This window comes from Vanacampus margaritifer, chromosome 1 (genome assembly GCF_051991255.1).
Source record: "Vanacampus margaritifer isolate UIUO_Vmar chromosome 1, RoL_Vmar_1.0, whole genome shotgun sequence".
NCBI classification, from domain to species: Eukaryota; Metazoa; Chordata; class Actinopteri; order Syngnathiformes; family Syngnathidae; genus Vanacampus; species Vanacampus margaritifer.
In genome coordinates this window covers 3,790,934-3,816,501 of record NC_135432.1, presented here as the reverse complement: position 1 = coordinate 3,816,501, position 25,568 = coordinate 3,790,934, and the positions used below count along the sequence as shown (strand labels likewise).

General features: G+C 42.8%; 1 protein-coding gene, 1 long non-coding RNA gene and 1 other non-coding gene across 9 annotated transcripts in view; 1 reads left to right on the top strand and 2 right to left on the bottom strand.

Moving 5' to 3' along the window:
* LOC144053300 (IQ motif and SEC7 domain-containing protein 1-like) overlaps nt 1-19,348 on the top strand; it is a 58,502-nt gene extending 39,154 nt beyond the window's left edge. For all 7 annotated transcript variants that reach the window (XM_077567619.1, XM_077567638.1, XM_077567627.1 and 4 more), the window contains 16 exons: nt 7,133-7,244; nt 7,321-7,488; nt 7,565-7,738; nt 7,815-7,910; nt 8,853-9,421; nt 11,047-11,922; nt 13,166-13,324; nt 13,398-13,520; nt 13,586-13,752; nt 14,632-14,771; nt 14,852-14,977; nt 15,473-15,572; nt 15,860-16,021; nt 17,227-17,433; nt 17,586-17,635; nt 18,006-19,348. In XM_077567619.1, the coding sequence (XP_077423745.1) occupies nt 7,133-7,244; nt 7,321-7,488; nt 7,565-7,738; nt 7,815-7,910; nt 8,853-9,421; nt 11,047-11,922; nt 13,166-13,324; nt 13,398-13,520; nt 13,586-13,752; nt 14,632-14,771; nt 14,852-14,977; nt 15,473-15,572; nt 15,860-16,021; nt 17,227-17,433; nt 17,586-17,635; nt 18,006-19,202 (4,426 nt within the window). In that variant the 3' untranslated portion in view covers nt 19,203-19,348. The remainder of the gene's footprint in view (nt 1-7,132; nt 7,245-7,320; nt 7,489-7,564; nt 7,739-7,814; nt 7,911-8,852; nt 9,422-11,046; nt 11,923-13,165; nt 13,325-13,397; nt 13,521-13,585; nt 13,753-14,631; nt 14,772-14,851; nt 14,978-15,472; nt 15,573-15,859; nt 16,022-17,226; nt 17,434-17,585; nt 17,636-18,005) is intronic.
* LOC144053326 (uncharacterized) lies at nt 1,808-14,942 on the bottom strand. Its single transcript, XR_013294381.1, has 5 exons — nt 14,626-14,942; nt 13,191-13,707; nt 8,891-9,402; nt 7,556-7,743; nt 1,808-1,997 (listed from the first exon to the last, which is right to left on the bottom strand). It is a non-coding gene; the product is annotated as an uncharacterized LOC144053326 (long non-coding RNA).
* Nucleotides 19,349-25,376: 6,028 nt separating the features above from the next.
* Nucleotides 25,377-25,458, bottom strand: trnas-cga (transfer RNA serine (anticodon CGA)). The gene has a single exon. It is a non-coding gene; the product is annotated as a tRNA-Ser (tRNA).
* Nucleotides 25,459-25,568: the final 110 nt, after the last annotated feature.

Sequence of the window (25,568 nt, the reverse complement as noted above, 5' to 3'; positions counted from 1 at the left end):
TTCCAAGAAAACCCCCCCAGCTGTGACGCTGTCCGTTCAGTCCATTTGGCTTTCCATCCACGCTGCCCGGAATGATGCGGCAAAATGCTAACGAGGCTTCACTATACACAATCTGAGAATGCGTGTGCACAGAGGATTGTGGGTGGATGATGGAGGATTGTTACGTCAGATCCCAGATACACGATGACCAGTTTTACTGCAGCGTGGGGAGAATGGTCTGTGTGTGTGTTTTGTGTTCTGCAGCATTTTGTGGGCTTCAAACACCCCCACAAAGCAGAAGTTGCTTGTTGTGTGTGAGAGTAAGCGTGTGAGTGTGTTGCCTGAGCAGGATGGCAACAAAGCATAAAAACAAAAGTACAGCGTAACATCATCAACGACAGCGGCATTGTGTTTGTTGTCTTGTGTTGCGTCATGTGCTCTTCCTAATTCCTGAGGATGACCTAAGATTTTGAATGTGCTGGGCCGTACTTGAAGCATCATGCCTGTTTAGTCATGGCAGTACCATTGTGCCGATTTAGTCAAGTTGCTATCACAAGTCCATTTAGTCATATGGAAAGTGCATCATCATTTATTCAAGCTGGAGCTTGTAGTCATGTCTACTGAGTCATGTTCATTTAGTCAAGTTGCTATAATCATGCCTATTTAGTCATGTTGATATCATCATACTTCTTTATTATCATCTGTCATGGACTTTGAATTACATTGACAGTCATTCATGTGTACCATCATGTCCATCTAGTCAAGTTCAAACCAGCACCAGGGTTGATGCCAACGTGTCCATTTAGTCACGTTACACCATCAAGCCTATTTAGTCATGCCTTTTTAATCACATTGATACATTATTTTGCCTGTTGAGTCATGTTAATAGAATCATGTCTATTTTGTCATCTACACAGTAAATTCTGTAGAGTAAATTTGACTCTATTTAGAGTGGGACCAAATAGACTCAGTATTAGAGTAATATTTACACTTGGAAGACAGTAAAATACAGGATTGAAAAATAAAAAAATAAAAGTCACTCAAGGTTTGAGGAACGAACTCACAACCTTCAGTTTGGGAGACAGCCGATCTACTTCTTGAGCCACGCAGCTCCTGCTGTGTATTAATACAGTATATCGCTTGTGTCATCTGGAATCTTCCTAACCAAGTCCAAAAACATCGTTTTTGGTCTCCTCTTGGATATAAGCAAACAGTAGGAGGGAAATAGCTCAGGTGGTAGTGTGGCAGTCTCCCAAGCTGAAGGTCATGAGTTTGTTCCTCAACCCTTCAATGACTTTTTTTTCCCCCAATTCTTTATTTTATCCTCTTCCAAGTGTACATTTTACTCTAAAACGGAGTCTATTTGGTCCCACTCTAAATAGAGTCAAATTTACTCTACAGAATGTACTGTTGGTATTGGATCTACAGTATTTAGTCATACTGGTAACAACATGTTCATGTAGTCATGTTGGTAACACTAACATCATGCCCATTTAGTGCCATTGGTACCGTCATGCCCATTTAATCAAGCTGGAACAGCATGCCTGTTTCGTCATGTCAGACTACTTCCTGGTTGACGGAAAATAATCTAGCGTCTTACATTATGTTCTCAACATCTTGTCATGTGTTGCATCACGTATTTTGTTTAACGGAGGATGACCAAGCTTTTTGTATCATATGTCGACATGCGCTGTGTGTTGTGTCGATGTGTTGTCATCACATCAGCCTACTTCCTACTTGGTGGAGGATGAGTGCAGATGTTGAATGTGTTTGGGTGCTACCCGTCAACCTAGCAATTGAAGCAGTTTGTCTCAACACTCTCTCACCTCCGAAATATGCGGCTTCATCGTCTCCTTGCCTGTCATCCGTCCGTACCCTCTCCTCTGCATCCTGACTCCTGCTGCTTCTCCTCCACACGTCTAATTCCACACCTCCTTCTTTGGCTCCACCTCTTTCACGCTTCCAGAACTCAGCAGCCAATGACGTGGCAGCAGGTGGGCTTCTGGCGGCGGTCCCGCCTGCAACAGACGACAGGGAGGATTTATTTATAGCACAGCGCAAAGAGCTGCTTAGTCAAATGTTCAACAAAACATGGAGAAAACAATGTGTGATCTTCGTTCTAATCAAGAGGCGAAATGGAAAAATAATTGCAGCAATAATTATAATAAAAATAGACTACTATAACCTCCTTATTCACTAAAATTTTAATGCTCAAATTCACAACCTTGTAGTGGACTACTGGAACCTTCTGGATCACCACTAGAACCAAGTTGTAGAACATCTTGACCTGTCCAAACTCTAGAACCTTCTTAATTCCTACATCTACAACCTTGTAGTGGACTACCAGCACCTACTTGATCGTCACTAGAAGCTGCAACTTGACCCATAGCTCCTCAAGAACCTTCTTATTGCCCATATTAAAGGGATAGTAACATGAAAAATCCACTTTTTGGAGCTTTTGGCCATGTTAAAATGCAATTCCCTCACCAAAAACAATACCAAAGTGGTATTATCCTCCATTCGCCCCTCTATGAGAAATTCTAGGTCATTCTGCTCTCCAAGCACCAGCCCCCTCCCAACCTGAAAAAATGGCTCACTGTATGACGTCATTAGGTGCGGGCCAACCCCCGCACCATTTCTGAGGACTAAACACACACCCACTTTCTCTGAGACCTCCATGGGATATGTCACGGTTGCGGAGTGGAGGACCCAAATGCAGGGGGGGGGCAGGAGAACCACGGCAAGGATGCATGTTAAACTGAACATGATTTATTTAACAAAAACACTAACAAGGGTACTGGGTAAACAAAACCAACAAAGATCTGAAAAGACCAAAAATCAAAGTAACAACAAAACACAAGAGTGGTGACAGCGACAATGATCCAACCAAGACTGAACAAAACCAGGGAACTAAATGCAAGCCAACTGACGAGACAACGAGAGACATTTGGACAAGACACAAGTGGCTGGGGGAGATGATTGGATGACACAAGGGAACAGGATGACGAGTACAGGTGCAAACAAAACCTCACAAGTCGGACAGGACACCAATCATAACAGGATAGTGACAAAAGTAGCCTTTATCAGTAAACATTCTGTCCAAATGAATTCAAAGCAATCAATTATCCTTCACATTTGCAATGACAATTGGCCGTCTTAAAATCCCAGAAAAGGTTCCGGCTGACACTTGTGTAAACTACAAGTAGAACTTTTGCGCTGCTGAACCTAACTGAATGAGTGGTGTAGTGATTAGTGCGCTCGCCCTGTAAGCAGCAGGTCCCTGGTTTTTCCTTCTCCTCTCCTCTCTCTTCTTCCTTCTCCTGCCCTCCTCCTTCACGATTTATTTTGTTTTGTTTCAAATGTTTATTGAAGAATTGATGGCTTGCGTGGCCATTCAGAGTACAGGAGTGCTCAAACGCAGAGCTTCAGCAGCAGGCTGGGGGGCGCGGCAACCACACCGGGAGAGGCGTGGTTTAACTGAAACGGGCGTATTACTTCCACGTTAGAAAAAGAACCAGCAAAACACCTGTTTCATTTTAAAAAATTACATCCCCATGGTGTCAAAGGTTGCCGCCTACCAACACACCTGATACTAAAAATAAGGATCGTTATCAAGCCTGCTGATGAGCTGATTATATCAATCAGGTGTGCTAGTGGGCAGAAACATGTAAAACCTGTACAACTCTGGAACTCGAGGACCGGAATTGGTGAACCCTGATTTAGAATCTTATTAATGCTATAATAATAATAAATAATAATAATTACAACATAATGTAGAACATCTACACCCTTGGAACATTTGGTGCCTTCTTCTTGCCCACGTTCATAACCCTGTAGTGGACTACTGGAACATGCTGCAGAAATGAGAAAATCTAGACCTGTAGAAACATCTTAATGCTTACATCTGCTACCTTTGATCGTGGACTACCAGATCCTTCTTTGTCACCACTACAACCTGCAGCAGAATAGTTCATTAGGAGAAGTTTTTATTTATTTTTTTTTTTTCTGGAGAGCTCAGTATTGTTCATTCGGTAATTTTGCCAATTTGACATGTCATCATCATTGCTCTCTCTTTTTAAATTTTTTTTTATTAATTTTTATTTTGTATGTGGGTGAGTATGCGTGTGTGCGTGCGTGTGAGTGTGTATTCATTAGTTCACCTAAAACCTATTAAAAAATCCCATACCGTTCACCTAAACCGAACACTTCAGAACCCAGCCAGAGCCGTGAGGCCGTCAGGAGACCTGAGGAAGGACCAAAGAAAAGAAAGGAAAGTGAAATCCAGCACCGACCAGACACCACCCACCACCCACCGGGCCACCGACCAGAGTCCTTCACCAACCCCAGAAACATCCAAATTCCAACAAATCAGGGAGACCTCGAGACCAAAAGAGAGACTGAGGAAAGGAAGGAAGGACAGACGAAGCAGAGTGAGATCCACAGACATCAGCCTCCACCGATTCAATGACCTGAGGAAGATTGTGTCTGAGTTTCGATCGATGCTGGTGTGGTGGATCTGGCATGCATGAAAATCTCCACTGAAGAGGAGAAGTTTGAAGACAATCAGGATCTTGATGCGGCGCCAGTCACGCCTTGTGAGGGTGGAGGTGATGTGATGAGTGGATAAGACGCTGGCAGCAGACTTTAGACATTCTGGAGCTTGTCCATGAACTTGCTAGACCCCTTTACACCATTTGTTGTCACTTCAAGAATGTTATCCAGATGTTCGCCATTCCCCGAGACTCCAGGTTGTCGCGACAACACAGGGAAGCTCTGTCTGCTACCCCACGGCTTTTAAATCAGGGGAACCTACTGCTTATCACACCATTTTCCTTCCATTCCAGTAATAAGTGGGCATACTCTTGTTGTGGTTTTCTCCTTGTTTTCTCCTCGTTTCTCTCCCTCACACACAAACGCACTCTCTTGCTTGCCTTCAAAGGGGCAGTACACACACTTCGCTTGATCGTAAGAACACAAGAGCGAGGAGTGCTTCTGTGTACGTACCATCTGCAGGGTGGTGGGGAACAAGGAATAAGACCTCCGGGTCCGATGGCATTTGGTTGCTGTTTGTGTGTGTGCGCACACACACACACACACACACTGAGCTCACAAAGTGGTGGCTCACTGACACACATTTGCCAGAGTCCCTGTTGTGTCGGAATGTAGAGCGCGGCGAGCCCACCGGGCACACGAGCAGGGGGCTCGCTGGTATATTTATTGATATGTTAAACGACATGCATATGTATACTACTTCAAAGAACACAATTAAGATTCCTCAACAAACCCAGCATACATGCTATGGTCTAAGCGTCAAAGAAAGTTGAACCTAATTTATGCGTGCATGTACAGTATTGGAATATTTACCCACTAGATGTTAGCAAGCGTAATACCCAAACAATAAATAACCGTAGCCCTAACCCAATTCAGCTGTTGAGTAGTCAGTCAATAAAATCCAGCTAAGCAATGCGGAGATGACAGTTTAACAGCCAAACGTTTTCCAAAAAACAACCCCTACTGTGCTCCCCGATTTCGAGCATTTTCACTCATCTTTCAAGGCAAACAGAATATTGTGTGCTATGACTACATAAACATCGCGGATACCATATGAAAGATTGGATTCCATTCTTCTATTAGAAAAAAGCTATGTATCTACCTTATTCCGCTCTTTAGTAATCACGATTTGAAAATAGGTCATTTGAGTGACATCAAGCGAAAATTGAAAAAATAAGGAGAAAACAAGCTTTTTGTAAAAAGATAAATTTTCTGTACAACAGTGACTTTTTGATTTTTTTTTGTTTAGCGATGCTCTGTGAATTTAATGTGACAAATGCTTTGATCATTCACGTCATCCTTGAAAACGTTCTATTTCCTAAGATCCGACATGTTTTCATGTAATTTGATTACCGGGAACCTATTGAAAGGAGATACAATGCTGCCATCTGCTGGCCATAGTTGGTGGGTGTTTTGGGATTTTTCAAGCCAATTCACAAACCAGCGCTGCACAAGACGTACAGACGTGAGGCCAGTACAACACAATGGGATGGAATTAAGGTGGGACCAAAGGCAAAATAAACACCCTGGGTTGTGCCGTTGGCCAGTGTACGACGAGGGATCCTGGAGGTTAAAATAAGTTAGTAAGTTTTAAACGAAAAAGAAAAACCTTCCTGTGGAATGACGAGCTGCTGTGTAAACACGGCAGTAAACTAATAATGAGGCTTTCAACAACGTATGGTGTAGCTAAAGCGCTATATACTGTACAATACGTGCATTACATACCATTATGATCAATTTGGATTTTTCATTTTTTGGACTATGATGTGTTTTTTGGCAAAAATAAAATGTGTAACCTATTTGAGTTCATTCAGGACTCTTATGTCAAAACAAATAGCCATGTGAATATTGGGTCCGAAGCAAGCAATAAACACCAATAACAATTTACAGTAGTCTTCTTCAAATGTAGATCAAGACTCATATTGAAAGGCATTTATTATTTAGCCAACTGACCAGGTTCTCATCAATAGCTGTCAGACCATAAACCCCTTCTGGATGACGGTACGTGGGGCAAGATGTTAACACATGATCTGGGTAGTGGGCATAACATGTTAGTAGTCAACAAATGTAGTCTTCCACTATATCTGTTATCTGTCAATCCTACACTTGCTGTACATGTGATATTACTCTTATCGTCGACATATTATTTTAGTATGTGTATTACCGAAGGACCGACACGTCGTCGACATCATACGTGTTTAGTTTCACACTGTAAAAAATGTTTACATGGCTCAGGTGAGGTCATGTGAAAGACACAAGGAGACCCAATCTCACACACGCATGCTGGGTCTCTCTAACACATTCACACACACACTGTACACCCGCGCATACATGCACATTGCACACACACACACACACACACACACACAAAGTGCAGACACCCCCACACTGACACACTCTGCTGTTCAGCATGAGTCAACATTGTGTGTGTGTCTGAATTTGGCAGTGCCCACGTTTGCTTCTGTTCCATCTTCACGGTCTATGATAATGATAATGATGATGATGATGATAATAATAATGACATGCGCCCACAGTATTGATGGCATCTCTCGAGCTAGCACTGAGCTAGCATTACATGACCCACTCTTGTGTTTGTCTGCAGTGTGGAAGGTGAGCCGCGGTGCCCGGAGGCGCTACCTTTTCCAGATTCATTGTTTGGCCACCCTTACGCCTCCAGCACCTCCAGTGGGCCCCTGGGAGCCTGCCCTACACAGGTAGTTTCTCGCTAGGCATATTGTTTATCAGGAAGTTTGTTTATCTTGCTCCAACGCTAACTCTGTTGTTCAACAGGACAGCTCGCCCGTGTCGACGCCCTGCGCGGCGAGTTTGACGTGGGCTCAGCGGAGTCGCCAGCAGCCTGCCAGCCTGGCACTACGCAAGCAAGAGGAGGAGGAGAGCAAACGCTGCAAGGCCCTTTCTGACAGCTATGAGCTCTCCACGGACCTCCAGGACAAGAAGGTGACACGCCCACGCCCATGACCCTCTATGGGCCCAAGCCATTTGAAAGGCTTCTTATTAGTCATACCTTGCTCAGGTGGAGATGCTGGAGAGGAAGTACGGCGGCCAGTTTGTGTCCCGGCGGGCGGCCAGGACCATTCAGACGGCGTTCCGGCAGTACCGCATGAACAAGAACTTCCAGAGGCTCCGCAGCTCGGCCTCGGAGAGTCGAATGACCCGACGCATCATTTTGTCCAACATGAGGATGCAGGTATACTAGACACACACATGAATGGATACACACACAAACACACAGTCCAGTATGTCATCCTGCTCCGTCTGTCTAGTACTCCTTTGATGAGCGTCAGCCACAGGGTCAAGGGTATTCAGGTCCTCAGGGGTCCGAGGACACCGGCGACATGGAGGACTCTTTCTCCAAGCAGGTATTAACTGTTTAACTTGTTAGCATTTAATCAATTCTCATTTGAAATAACACCTGACCAAATGTAACTGCCCTTGCTGCACTTAGCATACAAACTATTAATTTGCATTTGATCAAATCTAATTTCTAATAGCAGACTCAAGGTCATAATGTAAAGTTGTAGCTGATCTTTGTTCCTTTTTCTCACATTGCTACATTGCCATGTGTTGGCATAGCAACTGTTAGCATTTGATTGGTTTTCATTAGTAGTAGTTAGCAGCACCTAACAGAAGATGATCTAGCAGTCTTTCCAAACTGCTGTAATACGTTTTATTATGTCTGTTCTACATTTTTGATGTTTTTATTTACCTTTCTGATTTTTAATGTGTTTGAGATTTTGACTAAATGAAAAGTGCAATATAAATTACATTTATTGCTATTATTATTATTATTATTATTATTATTTGGTGGTTTCTGACATGACATATGCTTTTTGTATCGATATCTTGTCATATTTGACTGTTAGCATTTTACCGATTTTCACTACGTTCTACATAGTGCTTTTTGTGCTTGATTTGCTATCATGCTACACGTTAGCTAGCAGTTCTCATCTGAAATAACGCATTGCATGCAAGATGTAGAATCCTTATCAAGGTCCATTTGTGCTTTTTGTGCTCAGGTTGCTGTCTTCTTGCTAAATGTTAACTTATCAACTGCTAGCATGCTAGCATTTTGTCAGTTCTTATTTGAAACAGTGCCTGACTACAGGGATAACTTAACTGCCTTGGTGTTTTAAAAATAAATAAAAATCTGATTGGCTTCTATCTGCCGTGATTCAAATTTTTTTGCGTACACATTTTTTTGTAAGTAAGCATTTACGTTATACAGTACATAAGTTAGCAAACAAATACACTAGCGTGTGTGTTGACTCTTGAGTGCACGCGTGTGTGTGTGTGTACGTCAGGTCAAGTCTCTGGCAGATTCGATGGACGATTCCCTCACCTGTCAATCAGGTCGAGAGGACTCCCAGGACGCAGGAGGAGAGGGAGAAGAGGAGGAGGGCGAGGAGGAGGAAGAAGAAGAGGAAGAGGAGGAAGAAGAGGAGGAGGAAGAGGAAGACTACAGGGAGTGCTCCTGGGGTGGGACCTCCTCCTCCTCCCGCCGTGTGGTGGGCCAGGCAGGCGAGGTCAGGCGGGGGGCCTCCGGCGCCGCCATGCACGAGGACAGTACGGCCACTTCCTTCAGCGACGTCACGCTCTACACGGACGACGGCTGCCTTCCGTCCTCGCCAATCTCCCGCCCGCCCTCCTCGCCACTGTCTTGTCTGACCAGCTCCGACACCGAATACTGGGGCGGCGCTAGCGGAAGGGAGGACAGCCGAGAGGCAGACAGAGGTGGCAACGCCAGCCGGAGAAGCAGCACTCCTTGCACGGAGTGTCGGGGGGAGTACCGGGGGAGGCCCGCCGCAGGAGGACACCTGCCTGTCTTGACCATCGAACCGCCCAGTGACAGCTCTGTTGACATGAGTGACAGGTCAGTGACAGCAATCGCGAGGGAACAAAATATAAGTTAGACGAGTGATTCCAACCACCATGCTGCGGTGACGTGTAAGTTGACTTTTGAGTTTAATTCATTCTGCTCATAACTCAAGTTACTCATATATAAAATGCCATTAATCTAGTCCAACCCCCTCCCCCCAAAAAAACACAATTTCTGAAAGAAAAACAGAACAGTAAAAACAAAAAAAAACTCCATTGCAGGTTCCAGGGTCACATCTCATTTGGCGTATTTTTTTTGTACAGGTAATAACTATTTTGGTCTCTTTTAGATCTGGTGTATTTCCACTATTGACCTCTAGATGGCGGCACACTTATTTACTTTGTGTAAATCTGAAAAATGAAGAACAAGACAGGAAGTTGTTTTTTTACAAGACAGAAAGTACTATAGTTCAGTCGAGCCTAGTTTTGTTGAAAATTATTTAATGTCATCACACACAGGCTGTAATCCTGCTTTTTTACACCTACGGAAAGTGATGGATATAGGTTAATTTTATAATGTACAGTACGTCTTTCGCCATTATTATTGACATATAAGAGTTGATAAGTGAAGTTTGTTCCTTTGAAAAAAAAAATGGATTTGTTTTCTGTAAACACATTAAGGGATCCATACACCGTTACACTGTTTGTACAATATTTTGTTATCCATTAATCTTGTGCTTATATTTATTTAAATGTGTTTGTATTATTTCAAAAGTGTGTTTAAAGACCTTTAAACAATTAAATGCCATAAATGCTATTAAAACATGCCTAGAGAGTATTTCAATTGGGTATTTCTATACTTCAGATTTTACTTATTGCATGGGTGGTCTGGAACGTAACCCCCACAATTTTGGGATTTTGACTGATTTTGCAAGGCCCACTGAATATTGTGTTCTATTGCTATAAAAACATGGAACCTACCAAAAGAAAGATTAGTCTCTTCTTTCATCAGGAAAAAAAAAGTATATTTGTCAGTTTCCGTTTTGCAGCAATTAGCATTAGAATATAGCTAAGTTTCATCATTATTCACAAACCTGTTGAAAAAATTGGGGAAAAAGAGCTTGTTGCAACATGGCCCTGGTTGACCTCCTATATTCTGCTGGCACCTGCTGGCCGTTTTTGTTATAACTACCATTGCTTTAAGCCACATCTTCAGGTCAGAAGCTGCATCAAGCATAAAAAAAAAAGCGTATAAATGTTTTTGGGAGTGCAGGACAAAGTATTAAAAAACTTATGTATGTATACGAATGAGTTAATTTAATGGTTGCTAATCCCTGGTTCACTTTCCACCATGTTTGTGCTGTTTTTGTTTTCCCCGCCCTCAATTTAGAAGATGTCAACCGTGGTTGACCTTACTTCCATTTAAGTTGTGTAACTTCTCATCCAAAGTAACAAACCTAGTTTGACAAAGAAAGATGTAGAGGTAACAGTTTTCTGTCTTCAAATAGGAGTAAAAGTTTCATTGGAAAAAGTGTTGGAATGAAATACATAAATACATATATACATATACATATAAGTTAAGCACAGATTGCTGATAAATCTACTCATGTATAGCAATGAAGTATTTGTACTTTGTTAATTCCCAATATCTTAAATCCAATGAACTGTGGCCATTTTTAGGTCCGAGCGAGGCTCCATCGGGCGTCTGGTCTACGAGCAGGAGCCGCCCGGAGGGGGGCGAGGAGCAGGAGAAGAAAGTGGAGGTGGAGATGGTGAGAGCGGAGAAGAAGAAGAAGAACACAGAGGTGGCGGGGCAGGGAGTAGTGAGGCCGAATCACCGCAGGGAACCATCAAACACAAACCAAACGGCCGCTCGGTGGTGATGGCGCAGGGACAGACTCGGAGTTCCGCCCCCACCGCCATGCCAATGCCCTCGGCTCGCACCTTGCCGTCCCACGTGCTACCTCACCCGCTCCAGCACGCGCACCCTCACCCGCCGCCCGTCCCCCACCTGCCCACCGTCCTGCACCACCATCCGCAGTACAACCACATGGCGTACATGCACCACGGCGGGGCGGCGTACGTGCCGCACTTTGCCCAGCACCTTTACCACCATCTGCACCACCACCACCACCACCTCCCACACACCTACCCGGAACCTCCTCCTTCACCGCTGCCTTCACCTGTTCCACCGCTTTCCCCGATACCACCACCGCTCACGCCCTCTCCGCTGTCGTCTTCGGCGGACGCCCATCAGCACATGCACCACCTGCACCACCAGCCGCACCTGCACCACCCGCTGCACCACCACCTGCTGTGCTCGGACGGCGACAACGAGAGCGTCAACTCCACCACCACCAACTCCAACGACGACACCACCGTCAACAACGGCAGCTCGGGCTCGTCGTCGCGCGACAGCCTACGCGAACCTGCGGCGGCGGCACTCGGCAAGCAGACGTATCAACGCGAGAGCCGCCACAGCTGGGACTCGCCCGCCTTCAACAACGACGTGGTCCAGCGGCGCCACTACCGCATCGGACTCAACCTTTTCAACAAGTGAGAAGATATAGATCATCACATTAGGGTCACTAAAGACTAAATATGTGAAAAATAAATAAAATAAACAAGTAGTTTAGGGTCTTTAACTCATTCACTCCCAACTATTTTCACTGAAGCAACCCCCTTCGCTCCCAGCTGTTTTACTGGATTTTGACTGATTTTGCAAGGCTCACAGAACATTCTGTTCTATCGCTACAAAAACATGGAAGATACCTACCAAAAGAAAGATTAGTGTCTTCTTTCATGAAAAAAAAGTATATTTCTATCTATATAGCTAAGTTTCATCATTATTCACAAATCTGTTTAAAACAGTGGGGAAAAGAGCTTTTTGCAACATGGCCCTGGTTGAGCTCTTATACTCTGCTGCCACCTGCTGGCCGTATTTGAAATAACTACCATGGCTTCAAGACAGTGTTCTCTTCAGTTGAGAGGCTGAATCAAAGCCTTCTGTATGCTCTAGCATAAATAAAAAAAAAAACGTAAAAAACATAAACGTTTTTGGAACCATGGTAATATTTAAAATAGAACGTATTTTTATGTTTTTGAGAGCAAATGAAAAATTAAGAAATTTTGGAAAACTTTATTTAAGATAAGGGAACTATTTGCTTGATTAATTTGTAATTTACCTTAAGACATGCTGATGACCCTGGAAGCTGCCCGCAATTTTTGTTATAATTTTTAAACAAAGCTGTCAATTCTTTATATGTTTGAAATTAAAAGAAAAAGTATATTTTTTCAAATTTGATACTAATATTTTCCCTTTTACTGCAAATGAATACCGGCTTGAAATATCGGTTATCAGCCTCATTGACTACTAATAATCGGTATCGGTATCGACCTTGATTGAAAAAAAAACATCGGTCTATCACTAGAAAACACTTTTGTGAGTTTCAGTAAAGCCTAAATTGAATAGTTTTCAAACTTATATACCATGAGTTCTTTTAAGACTAAACAGTAGTTAAGAAAACGTAACGTGAAGTACATTCGGTTCAATGAAGACAAAATTGCCTTCGATGTTTACGAAAACCTGTATTTTGGTTTCGTTGAAGATAAAATAGTGTCTAATGATTACGAAAACATGTACGTTAAGTTCACTAAAGACTAAAAGATGCTTTTCGAAAACATGTTTCATTGGAACCTGTTAATTCTCCAAATGACATGTCTTGCTATTTCCTTGGCAGAGGTGTGTATCACATACGGTATCAGAAAAGTGGATCACATGATTTGTTGTGGTTGTCAGGAAGCCAGAGAAAGGAATCCAGTACCTGATCGAGAGGGGCTTCCTTTCGGACACGCCGGTGGGCATCGCAAGGTTCATCCTGGAGAGGAAAGGTCTGAGCCGTCAGATGATCGGCGAGTTCCTGGGCAGCCGGCAACAGTTCAACAAGGACGTGCTGGAGTGAGGACCGTGTTTTCCCACCGCTGAATCATCAGGCCCGTGCGCTGATAAGCTTCTTTGCGTTTGTCTTCAGCTGCGTCCTGGACGAAATGGATTTCTCGGGAATGGACCTGGATGACGCCCTGAGGAAGTTCCAAGCGCAGATCAAAGTTCAGGGAGAAGCGCAGAGGGTGGAGCGGCTGGTGGAGGCTTTCAGGTAGGTTTGCGTCCTTGGATGGCGCGAGGCGGAGTCGGCTTGACGGGTATGCTCTTGCCCTGCAGTCAGCGCTACTGTGTGTGCAACCCGGTGCTGATACGGCAGTTCCAAAATCCGGACACCATCTTTATCCTGGCCTTCGCCATCATTCTCCTCAACACGGACATGTATAGCCCCAACGTGAAGCCTGAGAGGAAGATGAAATTAGAGGACTTTATCAAGAACCTGCGAGGTAAGTTGCTCTTTGTTTTGTTTTTCATATTTGTGGAAAATCGAGACGCTAATCATTTATTAAAGACTCAGGACAATCAGTAGGAATAGACCGATTATTGGCTGGGCCGATTATTGGCTGGGCCGATTATCGGCGCTGATATTCAGCATTTTGCCGAATATCGGCATCTGCCATTTTGAAGAATCATACGGCCGATAATAGATACATTTTAACAAAGTGTTAACTTCAAGGAACCAATTGTTTAAATTATCAGAGATGGTGTTGACCTTCTGTTTTTGCTTGAAATTAAAATTAAGTGAAATTTTAACACTTCAGATATTGTGAAATTATTTAGTGTAGCAAACAATAAGGAGCTACTTACTTACGTTTTTTTATTTATTTATATTAAACATGCTCCTGCACTGGGAGGTCCCTAAACTTTTTGTTAGATTTTTAAAACAAAGATTTTTTTTTTTAAACTTCAATATTTTACAAACCCTAAAAGTTGTTCAGTAAACATGTGCTTAAAATTTTTCCAAAAATTAAGAGCTGGAGTTTTTATTTTTTCAAATTTTGATGCCAATATTTTCGGTTTTAGTGAAAATGACTATCAGTTATCAACGTCCTTGGCTTGACTACTAATAATCTATCTGTATCGTATCGGCCCTGAAAAAAAACGTCGTCATCGTCACACTCACATTCACACCATCGGTATGTGGGAACTGAACCCAAACTGCCTGCACTAAATTCAGGCGAGCATAAACTTCACCATAACAGACTAAATTATCTTCAATGTTAAAAAAAAAAAAACACTGGCCACAAGATTTGAATTGGAACACATCCACAAGCTCTTGACACACACTTCCCTCAACCCAATGTGAATTCCTTTTTTACCTCCAGGTGTGGACAACGGTCAGGACATTCCCAGAGACCTTCTGGTGTCCATCTACGGAAGAATCCAGAAATGGGAGCTGAGGACCAATGACGACCACGTGTCTCAGGTGCAGGCGGTGGAGAGGATGGTGGTGGGCAAGAGACCCGTAAGAGCTTCCCGCCTTCCGCGTTGGCCTCGCTCGACCTGCCGTCTGCTCTTAGTGAATGACTGAAAAACGATTCCCAGGTTCTGTCGCTGCCTCACCGCCGGCTGGTGTGCTGCTGCCAGCTGTTCGAGGTTCCCGACCCGAACCGAGGCCAGAGGAGCGGGGTCCACCAAAGAGAGGTCTTCCTGTTTAATGACCTCCTGATGGTAAGACACCAAATACAGAAAATTTTGACTAAGGCTACGTTCACACTGCAGGTCTTAATGGTCAATTCCGATTTTTTAAAAATATTTCAAACATGAAACAGACTGCAACCTGTTTGTTAAATGCAGTGGCTCAGTTATAAGCCTGAATTTTCAGATAAATAAATACATTTTCATACAAATCTTACAGTGTACATGTACAGGTTTACTGATTAGTATTTTCTAAATTTGAGTAAAAATAAAATAAAAATCGCAATAATCAATTTATAGATTCGTACCGGGATTAATCGGTATCGAATCGAATCGTGACCTATGAACCGTGATACGAATCGAATCGCCAGGTACTAGGCAATTCACACCCCTAACATATATATATATATATATATATATATATATATATATATATATATATATATATATATACATATATATAATATAATCTAAATGAACATGATGTCCTCTCTTCCCCTTCTTCCTGCTCCTCCTTTACCTTTTTAGGTGACCAAGATCTTCCAAAAGAAGAAGGCCTCTGTGACGTACAGTTTCCGACAATCATTCCCTCTGGTGGACATGCAGGTGCACACCTTCCAGAACACTTGTAAGAGCCTCTTTGTTTTCCATTCCCAACCTCAACCAAGCCCATAGAAGCATAAGACACTATTACGGCCACCATCTCATGACATGCATTGTCAAATATTCGGACTTAGCCCAGACAACAGTGATCAGTTTGGATTGACGCTGTCACACAGCTGTGGATTTCACCTTCCTGTTGTATAGCAAGACCAACTGATGTTTTGACGTTAAAGATAAACACCTGTTTTTACTGATAGAAAATTAGCCCGACCTCGACCAATCTCTGACCTTGTGTCGTGACCCGTCATCCAGATTACCCTCACGGCATCAGGTTGACATCGGCCAACCCCGGCGGCGAGAGGAAGGTCCTCATCGTGTTCACGGCGCCCAGCCAGCAGGACCGTGCTCGATTCACCTCGGACCTGAGGGAGAGCGTGGCCGAGGTGCAGGACATGGAGAAATATCGTGTGGAATGTAAGTGGGCAACACAGACACTCACTCAGATTGAGAAAAAGGCCAATTACGATCTTATGTCTGTATTAAAATAAATGTGTAAAACCATATTCAAATTTCTTGATATGCTGAGTTTGGGGTTTTTTTAAGATGCAAGATATAATTCTCACAATTATTAAATAAATAAACATAATAATAAATGTGTTTCTAGTACATCTATATTGAGGTTGGTTCACTTGTTGTCTTATGTAAATGTGTTATTTTATTTAAAAAAAAATTTAAAGTGTGAGGATAAGCGGTTAGGAAAATTAAAATGGATGTTATGCTCAGTGAACAAAATATTTTGTATGTACAGTATATCTAATTCCTTTTATCATACTAACCATTTATCTAAATATATGAATTAATACATAAATAAAAATGAACAAATAGATTTTAATTAGGGCTATCAGGCGATAACATTCTTTAATCATAATTAATCGCATGACTTCAATACTTAAATCACAATTTATCACGAATGTTCTAAATGTACAATAAAATGTAAAAAAAATAAAATAAAATAAAACATGTCTAAGTTGTCTTATTCTTTTTAACAGAAAAGTGGGGGAAACAAATTTAAACTAATAGAAATATGGCTGCATCCTTTAGTACAGTAATTTCCTAACAATTCATACAATTGAGTTAAAATTAAAATGACAAGTTGTACTGTAAAAAAAACCTGCTTTCGTGTTTAGTCATTTTTCTGCCACTCGATGGCATAATTGTTATTGTAAGACAGTTACAGCTTAGTGCATTTTTCTTAAGAGCTATCAAATCATTAACACAAGTAATTTGTGAAATTCTGCACAATTTTAAAATTGTAAAATACAACTTGACCCCAGTCTCCACAAATATATGCATTATTATTGTGCATTATTATTAAATGTATTACTGCTAAATTTGACGTGGGCGTGTCTGCTGCGTTGCGACTGGAATTCCCCCAATTCAGGCTTTTCAAGTAAGTGGCGGTCATTAATTGCTCGTTAAAAAAATTCAAAGGTCAAGGAACTTTAAATTAACTCAAAATTAACTCACTCATTTTGACACCCCTAATTTTAATAAACCAATTGTAGAAGTCAAAAACAGATAAATGAATTTAACAAGTAAATAAAGGGCGATGCTGTAAATGGCAGATTGTGTTGCTGTGCGCTTTAATTATTCACGCCATTCTCTTACCTCACACACAGCCGAGCTTGAGAAGCAGAAAGGTGTGATGCGTCCCGCTGCGCTAATGGCGGGTGGGCCGGGCGTCGGGACCGGAGCAGCCGGGCCCGCAAAGAGCGAGGCGCTGAACGGCACCCTGGGCCGGCCGAGCCTGGACGACACGTACGCGTCAGTGGACGGACTCAAACGCACGGCGCTCAGCTCCTCGCTCAGAGATCTGTCCGACAGCGGTCAGCACAGCTTCCTTTTTGGGTTCAGACATAGAAAATGGCTTTACAAATTGTTATGCATGGGGCATTATGTTCAATCATAATTAATTTGGTTGTTAATTAATTTGATTCTCCCCTACGTTGACTGTTGCTACTTTCTGATTGGCCAACAGGGAAGCGAGGTCGTCGGAACAGTGTCGGCTCATTGGACAGCACGATGGAGGTAAGCATGATGTCGATACATATGATCAAAACAACCAATCGCTTATTTATAATTCATTATATAGGGCCGGGCAATAAATCGAATTAATTTGATTAATCGTTGAAAATGTGCTAAATCGTAAAGTCGAGTTTTGTCTTCTGGATTATTAAAGGCTGTTGTTGTTTTATGTTCTGTTACATCCAAATTTTATTGTGAGTTGTAATTTTGCACAAGTGGCAGAATGCTGGATGAGTGGTTTACAAGACATGTTTACAAGAGCTGCCAACTACCTAATTTAAGTGCAAACTATGAATATTGTCTACATTATTGTTGTCTGAACATTTTGCACAGAAAGTGATGTCTAACTGAACTTGTTTGCTGTTCCTGTCAGGGGTCGATCATCAGCAGCCCACGGCCACACCAGCAATATCACCCCGGAGGGATTCTGGCCTACAGCCCCATGATGGCGCCCTCGTCTCCAGCAGCCTACCGGCCGCACCGCCCTACTCAGAGCCCCGGTACGGGGGTGGGCGGTGGGCCGGGGCTCTGTCACAACCAGGGTGGGCCGAGCACTTCCCCGCTCATGAGCGGGGGCGGGGCTGGGGCCGGCGCCGGGATGGCGATGGGGGTGGGGCCGGGCGTCGGCAGCGGCCGGCTGGGGAACTTTTTTGGCAGCCGCAGAGGGAAAGTTCCTGGTCCCCTGACGATGACATCACCGACACCGCAGTGCCCCCCGAGTCCCCTGATGATATCCTCCCCGCCCCATTACCCCGCCCCCGAACCACCCATCGCCCACCCGTCCTCCCCTTCCCCATGCCCCTCCCCATCTGCCAACCTCGGCCAGTCGGACCCGGGCGGCATTGGCGTGGGAGGAGGCACAAGTGTGGCGCCGTCCAAGCTCCAGGCTTTGCACGCCCAGTATTGCCACGGCAACAGTGGGGGAGGCGGAGTCAGCGGGCACCAGCCGCAACAGACTCCCCCACCACCTTACCACCACCATCACCGATACCACATGCAAAGCGCCCCGCAGCACCACCCCCTCATGCACAGGGTGTCGGTCCCCCGGCGCCAGGTCCCGTCCGGCTGTGGCCCTTCTCATATCCAGCAGCATCAGCGGATCCAGCAGGCCGCCGCCCAGCACCAGCGCTACAACGCGGCCTCAGGATTTATCACGCCGCCACCGCTGTCCCCGCACTCGCCCCTCACCCCGACTACGCCACACGGACTCTACCGGCCGGGCGGCGGAGGCAAGCTGCCGCTCACCATCTCGCACTCGCAGCCCCACCCCCACGCTCACTCTCACAACCACGCCGTCCACTCCCCGCTAAGCCCCTCTCCCGCCAGCTCGCCCTCCACACACTTCATATTCTCCACGGCACCCCCCCAGACCCCTTCGGCGCGCCTGGTCTCTCAGACTCTGCCGCAGCCCTACGCTCCCCAGTACCCGCCGCTCTCCTCCATCCCGCCCCCTCCTCCGCACTCCCCGTTGCCGCCGCCGTCCACCGCGCCGCTCTCCCCGCACCCGGGGGTGGGCGGCGTGCCAGGGCCCAAGTCGAAACCGGTCAGTCGGATCAGCACCGTGGTGTGAGGAGTCGGCGAGCCAGGGCACCGGCCCATCTCGCCGTTGGCTACCGGGGGGCGGCGCCCCACCTCGTCACCTGCCACCGGGGGGCAGTATTCAAAGGGAGAAGGAGCAGGAGGAGGGGTGGAGGGCATGTGCAGATGTATCAAAACGGCCGCCTGGTTAGACGGCTAGAAATAAGAGGAAAGAGGAAATTACTGAGCCTGTGTTACTTTCACATCAATTTTCCCTGCAACTAGAGCCACCCGTCTAGGCATGTATAGGTTCAACCATCATTCGGGGTTGCAGACACTTTAGTGAGGAGTGACAACTGTGCCTGAAGTGCACGATGCTTGCACGTGGTAACGGGGGTTTTCGCCTGACAATTCCCAGGAGTGGCCAGTGTGGGGTGTTTTTGTTAGTTTGATGCACTTTGTGTCTGATCAACAGCCATGCATGACTCGTGCAATTGCTGCTGAGTAAAAGTGGGGAGGACTTTTTTGTTGCTGTTTTTTGTTTGTTTTTTTACCTCTGTGCTTTGTGAAAATGTTTTGGCTCACAGGGTTTCTTCACTCTCATTGTTATGGACTGGAACGGTCAAGACAGCAAGGCAAGCATGACGACAAGTATCAAGTGAAACATCAAGACCAGCATCAAAATGAGAAGCCAAACATTGAGTCAAACATCAAGACAAGAAGACAAACCCGAAAACCGATATTAAAACAAACATCAAGACAAAACGAGAAGACAAGAATTCTAACAAACATTGAGCCAAACAACAAGACCATCATCGAGTTGAGGAGACAAACATGGGAAAATACACAAACGTCTCACGTTGTGATGTATACAGTATATAATGTATATCAAGTATTCCAAAGGTATACAAAAGTAATTGATGTATTGATGTTTTTGTATGAGACATTGCCAAGGAAGGAGATTAAGCTATTATCATATCATGACGCCAAACAGGGTGCATTCTGGGAAACAGAGTCTTTTTTTTTTATATACAATTGGCTATAATTACCATAATTAGGATACTAATCCTGCATATGTAGTCCAACTGTGGTATTATTATGCAAAATGCATAGTGCAAGTATAGTTACAATTTCGTGGCTAGTAATGTTTAACACACTGATATGACATTCTACATGAGGGGCGAGGCAAAGTATTACTCGCTACGTGTTTTATTGAATCGGGCGCACCGATTATTGACACAATCAAGAAACCAGTGTAATATTGTCATATTAATTTAGCCATATTTACCCTAAAAATCCTCATTAAATGGGTTATTTGATTTATTGTAAATAATAAAATCAAAATTTGTTAGTGAAGAAAACAATTTTACATATATTTTATTACATGTATTTTCTTTAAAAAACAATTGGTTGGTAAACTCATTTGCGCCCAAAAACATATAAATACGTTCTATTTTAAATGTTTTAAGTGTCCCAAAGACTAATTTATACGTGTTTTTATGTTCTTTATGCTAGAGCATACAGAAGGCTTTGATGCAGCCTCTCAACTGCAAAGAACGGTTGAAGAAATGGTAGTTATTACACAAACGGCCAGCAGGTGGCAGCAGAGCATAGGAAATGGTCATGTTGGAAAAACACTCGGTTACTCAGAATTCTAAACAGATTTGTGAATAATAATGAAACTTAGCTATATTCTAATGCTAATTGCTACAAAATGGAAACAGATAAAAAAAAAATACTTTTTTTCCTGATGAAAGAGGAGACACTAATCTTTTTTTTGGTAGGTTCCATGTTTTTATAGCAATACAACACAATATTTTGTGGGCCTTGCAAAATCAGTCAAAATCCAGTAAAACAGCCGGCCGGGATAAAAGGGGACTGCTTCTGTGAAAATGGCTGGGAGTGAATGAGTTAAAAATAAATAATGAAGTTACAAAATGAGAAGAAATTGTTTCATCATCAAATTGATCTATTTAGATAATTTAGTTAATTATTACAAATGTTGAATTTCTACTTGAGAATTTAATCTGAATAATTTTTACATGAATTTGAACTATTTTTTTAAATGAACTATTTTCATGATTTAGTCACTTAATTATAATTACATTAATTATAAGAAATGCGTTGATTTCCCCTTGAGGGTTTAATGAGTCAAATAGATTGTAAACATTTCAATCAGCATAAATGATTATGTAAAAATATGTTATTTTATTCAAATTAAATGTTTTACGTACACATTTTAACTTGACCCATCCCTTTTAAGAATCATCATCATGTGAGTCTTGAGCACTGAAGTTGCCCACCTCTGTCCCAACATGGAGTACAATAACGTTTGCATTCACATAATCCTAATAATAATTTTGCAAAGTGGAGAACAAGGTGCCTTCTGACAGGAGGATGGTAAAATATGAATCATGGTCATTTCACACCACACCATATTTAAAAGGTACTTTTTTTGGAGGAAGCTGGACCTACACACATATACTTTTCTATGATTATGATGGTTAATTTTTTGCACTTATGCAAATATGAGCGTCGCCTTTGTGAGCGTGTGCATGTGAAGCGTACAGTGTGTGTTGTCTTGAATCTGCGCATACGTGTGTGTGTGTGTGTGTGTGCGTGCGACTGTGCGTGCATGTGAGTGACTGTGAAGTTCTTCAGGGTTCTGCTGAGCATATTTGAACTTGATTCTTTTCTATATTTGCGTGCAATGTGTTGCGAGCAGAAACGACGTGATGGCGTTCCTCTGGGCACCTTATTGGCTCCCCTCTTCTTTTTACTACCAAGATACACTATTGAGTGCAATCTTAACAACTAAAAGTCTTCACTGAACACATCACGACTTGGTGATGACTCCAAGTGTCTTTACGCTGACTGTCCTATGACTTGAAGTCTTTACCCTAAATATGTCACACAACTTAATGAAAACTTGATGACTTTTAAGTGTCTTTATACTGAACTCCACGTCAGTTGATGACTTGGCGTTACGTCTTACTGAACATGTCACACGGCTTGATGGTGATTTTTAAATTTCTTTACAGTGATCACAATTTGTAAATCGACGACGATTCCAAGGGCCCTATTTTCATAGACTGATGCACATGTGATTGGTATAAAAACTGGCACCGGCGCAGGTCTATTTTACCGTGTTTAAGAATTGCGCCACACAGGGCATTCCGGTGGACTGAGGGTGTTTTCTATTACGCGCCGCGGCGCACCTGACAATTTGGAGACAAAGCAGACTAGACTTTAGACCTGCTAAAATCAGGCCTAAATTGTGGCACAGGCGTTGTAACGTGATTTTGGTGGATTTCATTGTTTTATTTGTTTATTCATTTGGGTGAATGTCATCATACACAGTAAATTCTGTAGAGTAAATTTGACTATTTAGAGTACGGGCCAAATAGACTGAATTTTACAGTAATATTTACACTTGGAAGGGAGTAAAATAAAGAATTGAAAAAAATTAATAAAAGTCATTTCACTCAATGATTGAGGAATGAACACACAACCTTCAGCTTGGGAGACTGCCACACTACCACCTGAGCCATGCTCTTCCTACTGTAAGAGGAGAACAAAACAAAACAAAAACATCGCTTTTGATCTTGGAGTTACGAAGAATCATTGTAGAAATATATATATTTTTAAATCATCTTAAATACCATGACCTTGACCATGGCTATGAAAATAGGGTCCCAAGTGTCTTTACACACGTCAGGTGACTTGGCGATGACTTGTAGTGTCTTCAAGTGTCTGTCAATGACCTGATGACAAATTTAAATGTCTTTACACACATCGTGTGACATGATGTCTTCACGCGTTTTTACGCGGAACACGTCATTTGCTCAGATCTTTATTTGAATGAAGCAACAATGATTTCATGAAGTACTGTGAGAGCCTACTAATGCCATGAAGTAATGGACAGTGCAGTGTTTGAGTCATCGTGTTTGAGCGCCATCTTGCCGTTTAGCGTGGCTTTTGTCGGCCGTGGAGCTTTTTCCAATCGCAGTCTTGTCTAACACTGCACTCACAAATGCAACATTTTATCTAAATGTACTATTTCCCCTGATATGTTTGATTTTGCACCAGTTGAGCGTTCACTTAAAGCAATCAAAAGACAGGATGAAAATGAAAAAGTGCGTGTCTTTTCTTTTCTTTTTTTTAAGTGTGCAGCACGTTGACGTTTGAAAACACACGCAAAAATAGAGGCATGATGCTCTCTTGGCCCAGCTCTTCTCTCCATTATTGCTGTGCATGTCTTATTTATTATTACGGTATCTGCAACGAATGGAACTTTGTATTATAAGCCACCGTGTACATAAAAACATGTTGTATTCAATGAAAAGCAGCTCTTTTTGTCAGGAACCAATAGCGATGTTTTTCATTTTATAGGAAATCTTTTCTGACTGCTGCTGCCGGCAAAACAGGGATTGTTGTTTTCTTTTGAAGAAAATCAAATGACAAATGTTGTCTGTGCTTCCTGTGCTGAGGTAGTACGTGTACAATTGTACCAGTAGTGTCAAATACTGTACGTGTCCACAGAGATTACATTATTTTAAAGATGATTTAGCCATGTAAAGAAATATATTACTTGTAACTTGGTTTTCGACATCATTGCAGAGGCAAAAGTGGAAATATTTATTGCTCTGAACATATAAAAAGTCTGTTCATGTTGATGGAAGGTTGTTTTTTGTTTTTTCACATATAGTCACACAATCCATTTCTGTACTGCATAACCTTACGAGGGTCCGTGGCGGGTGAGCTGGAGCCTAACCCAGTTGACTTTAGGCAAGAAGCAGTGTGCAACATCCTGGTCACTGATCACCAGCCAATCGTGGGGCGCATATAGATAAACGATTGCTCACATTCATATAGGGACAATTAAGAGTCTTCGATTAACCTACAAAACATATTTTGGGAATGTGGTCGGAATCCAGAGTACCCGCAGATAAACCCACGAAAGCATGAGGAGAGCATGCAAAGTCCACACGGGGGAAGCAGAAAACCTGATTCAGAACCGGAACTAGTGCCACTCGTTAACAGTACATCTATGATTTAAAAAAGAAAGAAAGAAATGCATTTCCAGTAATAACGTCCTTGATCACAAGCAATATCATGTTGCATAGTGTTCAGAGTCTTAATAACGTGTCTGTGGAATTCTTTCATCAAAATATCCTAAAAATCAAGAACTATTCACGTTTTTACAATATATTTCTTGTCATGGTAAAATTGGCTCATTTTGGGACGGATCTGTTTCATATAATGACACAGCTCCCTCATACTGAAGATTAGTAAGGGGAATTTTGTCAGCTCTTCAGTGGCGCCTCAATATTTTTATGCTTCAGTTAATTTATGCATAAAATGAATTGCAAATGTTAGAAATACATGATGTAAAATGAGCCTTACTTATATTGCTTTAATAATTCATGCCGGCTCTATAAATCAGATATTTGTCGACCGAAACATTGCTAAATGCTAACACCAATAAACTAAAGGCCCGATTAGATTGACAACCAGAAAGCTGGCACTCATTCGTAAGTCTGCATTTCCACCTTGCTCAGCATTTAGTGTTGGCGATGGTCGGCATCTTGCTTCGACTAGCCGTAGCCAAGAAGATTGAAACAATTGTGTGGCGCATGGATGACAAATACAAACACCCTGTCAACAACTTCACAGAGGAGTCAAGTAATACTGTATTTCACAAGCTAATGCTGTTATCTAAGACTATCACTGGCTAATTTAAGCCTAGCGCATCTCCTCCACACATACACTTAAAGCTAGTGCTCATAGCGATTCCATTTATCATAGAGGCAAGCGATTAATCAAGTCACCAAATTACACTTGCTGAACAGTGTTGTGGTGTAGCGCATGATAAACAACCCCCACTCTGGCGTACACAACTTAGCCTAACATTAGCATAACAATATTAAAAAGACACACTTCGCAAGCCGACCATCAGTTACTTGGTTCACTAAGTTCGTCTTCTGCGGGTATCCGTAACAGGCAGATGGCGGCGAAACATGTCAGCCAAGGTGCGGCGCGACATATGTAATATAATTAGCGATTACTAGACCTATGATTATCTATATGATGTGATAGAAGATATTTTCCTGCATATTAATAAAAATTATAGTGGCTTTTTAAAATAAATGAACATTAAAACATTGCCTCTTTAAGAAAGACTGTTTATTTAAAAAAGTTAAAAAAAAAAAAAAAAAAAGTAATGCGTCACGAACAGGATTCGAACCTGTGCGGGGAAACCCCATTGGATTTCGAGTCCAACGCCTTAACCTCTCGGCCACCGTGACTACACCTCACTCTTAATGCAGTGCTTAATAACTTTATATTAAAACATTCCTGTTTGAATGAATGCGTTGCACGCTCGACATTTTCGATTGTTACACGTTATTGACATTGG